Genomic DNA, 6,937 nt, shown 5'->3' with positions numbered 1-6,937 from the left:
AACCTAGGGAGGTTGTGTGATGTCAGAAAATCCTCCATTTCCTTTAGGTTTTCAAGTTTGTTTCCATACAAGTGTACATAGTAGTCTCTGAAAATCTTTTGTATTTCTTCAGGGTCAGATGTGATTTCATCTTTTGTGTTTCTGATTGTGTTTATTTGTTTTTTTTATCTCTTTTTCTTTGCTGGCATAGCTAGGGGACCATCAATCTTATTTATCTTTTCAAAGAACCGGCTTTTTGTTTCACTGATTTTTTTGTTTGCATTTCATAATCATGGAAGCTTTTTATATATGATGGAGCTACTCTGGAATTTTGCTATTTACTTTGAGATAATGCTTCCTCTTCTGATTTTACCCCAAGATGAAAATTCCTCAATACTGTAAACATCCCAGAGACACATATCCTGAGTTGTACTTTACTGTCTTTCCATTTTGTAAAACAGTGGATGATTGTCACATTTTAAGAAACAGCTGCCATCCATTACCCAAATGTTCCTCACATTTTTCTTCTTCATTCTCCTGGAGTTGCTAGCTTTGAAAAATATCTCTGTCCATAGCACTGAAACCTGGTTAGTGATAATCATGCTTTCTCTGACTGTCCAGCTCCCTCTTCATAGTTGCTTTCATATTTCCCCAGCTACAATCATGCAACCAAATAGGGCATGTTCACCAATATACCCGCATTCCTAATCCACTCACACACTGAGTGGCCAATCTCACTGCTCAGATTATTTGTCTGTTTTTACTTTAATGCGTAAAAGACAGTGATAGTGATGACAATGATGGTGAAGTTGACCTATAGAAAATGACAAGCCAAGCTATGTGATTCGGGTATTCAAATGTCAGCGCCTCGCTTAGTGAGGGACTTAAATCATTATTTACATGTTATCTGTATCCAAGGAGAAGTGCTTATTTATTTCCATTTCATTGGGAAAAAATAATGAGCCCTCTCTATGTTCTCCCTGTACCATGGCAGGATCAATAGCTCTTAAGAGAGTCATTTGAAGACAGTCTATTCATGTCATCTGGCTGGTTGTGAGGAGTTTGTATTCTCTCACTCCGGTCTCCTAAATGGTGGGGTGCAATTCAGGTGGGAATGTGATAAAGCACAGCTGTAAGAATGAACTGATACTCACTCACTTTCATGATTGTTCCCAGTCTCCAAAATATGTGTTCTAATAAAAGTAATAGATGAACACAGAGGTAGCTATGCCCTTTTTTCTTTTCCTTGCCTGGTTGATCTGGCTAGGCATTCCAATAAAATGCTCAATAAAGTGGTGAACATAAGCACCCATGTCTTGTTTCAGTTCTTATAGAGAAAGATTTCAGCGTGCCCCATTCTGTACGATGTTTGCTGTGGGTTTGTTTTATATGGCTCTTATTATGTTGAGGTACATGTCTTCCGTACTCAATTTGTTGAGAGTTTTTTTCATGAAGGAATATTGCATTTTAGTGAATGCATGCATTTTCCATATATATTTAGGTGATCACATGATTTTTCTCCTTCGTTTGGTTGGTGTTATGTACCTTGTTTTGAACCATCCTTGCTTTCCTGGGATGAATTCCATTTAATCCTGTGAATAATCTTTTTTATGTGCTGTTGGATTCAGTTTGCCAATTTTGTGAAAATTTTTGCATCTCTGCTCATCAGTGAAATTGGCTTGTAGTTTGCATATATGAGTCCTTGTCTGACTTTGGCATATTTTCAAGTAGGCTCTCTTTGAACTCAGATATTCTTTTTGTCTGTTTGATTGATTCTACTGGTATGCTGTCTATTGCATTTAGAAATATGCTTTATTGCATTTTCCATCTTCAGAATTTTTTTTTTTGTTGAAGTCTCACTCTGTCACCCAGACTGGAGTGCAGTGGCCGCTCTTGGCCACTGCAGCCTCGACCTGCTGGGCTCCGGTGATCCTTCCGCCTCAGCCTTCCATCAGCCTTCCAAGTAGCCAGAATTACAGGCGCGCGCTACCACATCCGGCAAATTTTTTTGATTTATTGTAGAGATGAGGTCTCGCTGCCCAGGCGGGTCTCGGACCCGCGGGCTTAGGCAATCCACTTACCTCAGCCTCCCAAAGGCGTGGGATTACAGGCTGAGCCACCAAGCCCGGCTCATCTTCAGAATTTTAAATTAATTAAACCTCTTTGTATTTTTCTGTACATTTAAAAATTGTTTATGTTTTACCAGAGTTCCTTGAGTTTTCTTAAAATATCTGTTTTGGATTCTCTGCATCTTCATCCCTTTAGGGTCAGTCTCTGCTGACTTATTTTGGCAATTTGGTGAAGCCATAATTTCCTGAATATTTTTGATATTTTGAACATGAGACGATGTCTGCATAATATATAATTAAATATTTATTTCAACTTTAACACCTTGGCTTTGTTTGTGCTTGTCCTTTAAGAGATTCTAAGCAGTCTGATTATGATCTATGAACCTGTGGTCAGCGCTGGTTTTACTTTTAACCACTAGAGGGCACTCTATGCCCAGATGTGCCATGCTTCCAAAGTTACCGTGTTGGTTTGTTCTTGGAGGACTGGAGAAGGGCTTAAATTAGGTACTGCATCCCACTGGGTCTGCACGTTTTTGCTTGGAGCCAGGGCAGGCCCAGAGGTTCTGTTTGTGGTCCCCCGGTTGGAGCCAGGCATTGCAGGGCTCTGCCCAGGGCTAGGTCTCCTCACTGTGATGGGCCCAGGCTGTGATGGGCTGCAAGACAACATGTTGTACCTGCTTCCTTCTGCTTCCCCTAAGCAGGCCCTCTCTTTCCATGCTGTTCTGCCTGGGAGCAGAGGAAGAGTGAGACAGGCTGTCCCATGGCCGCTTCAGACGCTATGCTGTGGGGTCACACTCAAAGCCCATAGCCACTGAGACGAGTGCAGCGCAGGGGTATGCTAGGCCCACACTCCTACAGTCTCTTGACATTGAGGTTCAATCATAGCTAGAGGTTGCAGCACAGAGTCAGTGGTGATGAGGGCTGGAACGAAAGACTCTTCCTTCTAGGCCGTGGGTCTCTCCCTGGCATCTAGTAGGTCCAGAGGCTCTGTCTCCAGGACCTGGCCTGGGACCTGGGCTCACTGCGTTTTGGCAAGTGTTGGGTTTCACTGTGGCAGGCACTGATCTGAGTTGCAGACACAGTCCTCTGCTTACTTCCCTCTCCATTCTCCCAGAAGATGGAGTTGTTGTAGCTTCCTGGGTTTTTATGCCTGCTACCCAGAAAGGCAGAAACGGGGACAGCAGCTGTTGTGACAGAGAAAGAGCTTAATAATTACAAAGCAGCTGAGTGAGGAGGACAGGAGATAGTTCTAAAATCTGACTCCCTGAGAATTCAGAGGCTAGGGGTCTTTAGGGTAATTTGGTGGGCAAGGGGCTAAGGAATTGACTCTGCTGATTGGCTGGGGAGGAAATCAGATGTGTTGCGATAGTCCTCAGGCACGTAGTTTCTGCGTGGGGTTCTTGAGTCACCTGTCCAGTTGGCCTATCTGGAAGCAGAGTTTGAAAAATATCTCAGACTCCAGTCTTAGGTTTATGTTGTCTGTGAGGAGTAATTGGGAGAGTGAACAATGGATGTGGGAATCCCTAGTGAACAAAGTTGCTCACGCCCTTTGGTTGATTAAACTTCTAGATACTACCAAGGAGGTCTGCGTGACCGAAAACCCATTGTTCTTTAGGAGAAAAATAAGTTATTTAAGCTTGCAGGCAGCTCCAAGTCTAGGATATGCATGGAGGGAGAAACTGTAAGAGTACCTTATGCTGGGCTCGGTGCTCAGCCTGCAATCCCGCACCTTGGGAGGCTGAGGTGAGTGGATTGCCCGAGCATGCGGGTTTGAGACCTGCCTGGGCAACTTGGCGAGACCTCATCTCTACAGTAAATCAAAAATTAGCCGGGCGTGGTAGCGCGTGTCTGTAGTTTCGGCTACTTGGAAGGCTGAGGCAGAAGGATCGCCGGAGCCCAGCAGGTCGAGGCTGCGGTGGTCGGGAGCAGCCATTGCACTCTAGTCAGGGTGACAGAGTGAGACTCCAACTCAAAAAAAAAAAAGAGTACCTTATGATTTAGCTATGCTTGCATTCTAAAAAATTCAGGCCTCTGTCACAGTTCCAACCTTATGGTTTTAAAAATTAATTTTATATAGGCAGTTCCAGAATCACTTTTTGTACTGTGTAGTCCAGGTTTTGAGGAGGAATGGGAGTGGCAGTCTCTTGGTCACCAAGGCTAATACTTAGCTGGGTCACACCCAAAGTCCTTGGAAACTGGGACCTGTATAATCCTGTGTTGCCAGGTGGAGTATGTGGCAATGTTCGTGAGTTCTTTGACTCACTACTGAAAAGAATTTCTGAGTAACCTGCAGTGTTTGAAAATAGAATTTATTAGTGATAGAAAGACAGAGACACACACACACACACACACACACACACACACGAGACATAGAGCTGGCATAGGTGGGTCTCTTGAAAGAAAAACCATGCTTTTACTTAATTTATTTTCGCAATATTGTGCTAAACAGGGTTTGCTACAGGTATCTGCTGTGGAGAGATTATGATCTCTCTCCCTCTGGTGGGTGGGGGATAGCCTTTTTCCTGCACACAGATTTGGCCTTTGACAGGAGACTTGGTAGACTTTCAGTGGTTAATGTTTGTCTAATACATGAGCTAAAATGTAGTCTGATGATAATTTCTATGCCTTGATGGGCTTTTCTTTGAGTAGCTGATGGAGTTTGGGTGGGGTTGTCCTTTACCTTTAATGGGGAGCTAGTAGATTTTTTGTAATTATTATGGTAAATCGTGAACTGAAAGGTTGGAATGCAACATTTCTACTCCTTGATGGGCTTTTATTTGATGAGCTGGGGGGACGGCATAGACTGAAGTTCATATTCAGCCCACAGGGCGGTCCAGCCTGCAGAAAAGATGTCTGGATGTTTCCCTATTTTGAAACTGAAAACTGTTCATAAGACATTTATCTATCTCTGTCTACCCTGTATTAAAATACCCTGCCCACCTGGAGCATGACCCAGGCACACACTGATAAGTCCTGCCTGCTGCTTTAGTTCACTCAGGGCCTGATGTAGATGGTCAGTGGTGGGGCAAGATTGAAATGAGCCTATCCTGTCGGGACTACAGTTTTCCACCTGTTCTGTGGTGAGTTCAGAGACTTTGTTCATGGGTCCTGTCCTGGGGTCTCTGGCACTACATTGCTCTCAGGTTTGCTGGATCACCAGTACCTCATGGCTCATGACTGGCCCAGGGGTGCTCTCCAATTCAAAGTCCTTCCCTCAAATCACTCTCTTTCCCTCAAGCAGGCTGTCTCCATGCTGCACCGCTTAAAGTTGGTGAAGGGGTGAGGCAAGCAGTGATATTCTGCCTTCCTTACTCTCTCTTCAATGCCTCTTTTGTGCTTGTTAGGTCAGTTGGCTGAGCCCGTGACCTGGGAATACAAAGAATGGCATGGAAATTAGATTTGAAGTGGAAATTTTATGCACCTCAGGAAAGCAAAATGGTGAGGTGTGTGTCTAACCTATCGGTCTGCAAACTGGCCTACAGCAGGCAGCGGGAGGAGTTGAAGGAAAGGATCCCAGCCGATGAATCCTGGCTACTGGAACTGATCAGCATGGCAGAACCGCATCGTGTTGGGCTGGACATATAGTACTCGTTGAATTTTTGTTGCAGCTTGGGGTGCCAATGGATGACGAGGATGATGCAGGTTGGTCTCTTCTTCCTATTGCTGCTTCTGCTGGCCGGGATAAGATTGTAGAAGCCCTTCTGGGAAAAGGTGCTCAGGTGAATGCTGTCAATCCAGAGGGCGGTACTCCCTTGCATGATGTGGCTTCCATAAACAGGAATGAGATTGCTGTTGTGGCACCAGAAGGTGGGGCTAATCCGGAAGCTAGGGGCCGTTATGAAGGTACAGCAATGCACCGGGCTGCAGCCAAGGACACTCAGCCTGTGATGTGAGAGAGTGGAGGAAGCAAAACTGCTGGTGTCCCAAGGAGCAAGTATTAACATTGAGAATAAGAAGGAAAGACATCTGCAGTGGCCAAAGGTGGCCTGGGTTTAATACCCAAGAGAATGGTGAAAGGTTAAGCAGCATTGCTATGTTCTTTGTATGTTTTGCTGTTGTCCCCGATGTCCTGGAATTAGCATATCTGTGCACAAGACATATCTATGGAAGATGCAGTTTTCTTACCTCAGGTCTTATAAACAAGTTGACTGTTGTTCCTGCTGAGATAGTGATTCTAAGCTTACAGCTTGCTTTCCCGGCCCTGAATAACTGTTGCGACTCTTCTACTGTGGTCGTGTGTTCTTCTATGTTGAATTTTGGCTCATTTTGAGCAAGTGATTCTGTGAATGGGGTGAGTCTTCAGCAACCTCCCGTGCACCTTCTATCCCCATTTGAGGCAGGGGAGCCCTGAGAGTAACAGGCCAGTTGTGCTGCCAAACAGGGCGAGGTGGTGTTTAGAATGTTCCTCAGTATGGTTGAAACACATCCTAACTTGTTTTTAAGTACACTCAGGTCTATGCAAAATATTTCTGTTTTTTTCTTCAACCATGAGATTTAATTTATTTTTTGTGATAGGAGGAATACTTACGTATTTTAGTGGATGAAATTTTAAGTTGGAGGACATGCTCTAAGATCATGAAAAAACCATAGCCCATGTACCCAAGTATTTTTCTGATGAACTATTTCTTTCCAAAAAAAAGTATGGTTTTTTAAAATGAAGTTTTAAAGCACCTTTATTGGGTTACCTTGTATTGAAAGGACTGTCAGACTTGTTAAAATGACATGTAGCACAAATGTATTTTGATATGTATTTCAGAAATTAAAAAATAAAACATTGAAAGAAAAAAAGAAAAGAAAATTTATTTAGAGCGTAAGTCAGAGAAAAAGAGTGAATTCGCCTCTCCAAGACTGGAGAGGGGGACCAAATGCTTAAGGAACATTTGCCAGCG

At 43.8% G+C, this 6,937-nt stretch overlaps 1 protein-coding gene and 1 pseudogene across 1 annotated transcript in view; one reads left to right on the top strand and one right to left on the bottom strand.

Annotated features, from left to right (window-relative positions):
* LOC103275728 (REST corepressor 3-like) overlaps nt 1–612 on the bottom strand; it is a 25,798-nt gene extending 25,186 nt beyond the window's left edge. Inside the window, 1 exon segment of the mRNA XM_021706504.1 lies at nt 594–612. Within this exon segment, the coding sequence (XP_021562179.1) occupies nt 594–612 (19 nt within the window).
* A 4,871-nt stretch (nt 613–5,483) lies between these two features.
* On the top strand, nt 5,484–6,070 carry LOC103275727 (annotated as a pseudogene).
* The last annotated feature ends 867 nt before the right edge of the window (nt 6,071–6,937 follow it).

Source organism: Carlito syrichta, unplaced genomic scaffold, assembly GCF_000164805.1.
Source record: "Carlito syrichta isolate Samal-C Ts95f unplaced genomic scaffold, Tarsius_syrichta-2.0.1 Scaffold315650, whole genome shotgun sequence".
Taxonomy (NCBI): domain Eukaryota; kingdom Metazoa; phylum Chordata; class Mammalia; order Primates; family Tarsiidae; genus Carlito; species Carlito syrichta.
This window is presented reverse-complemented; position numbering and strand designations above follow the sequence as displayed.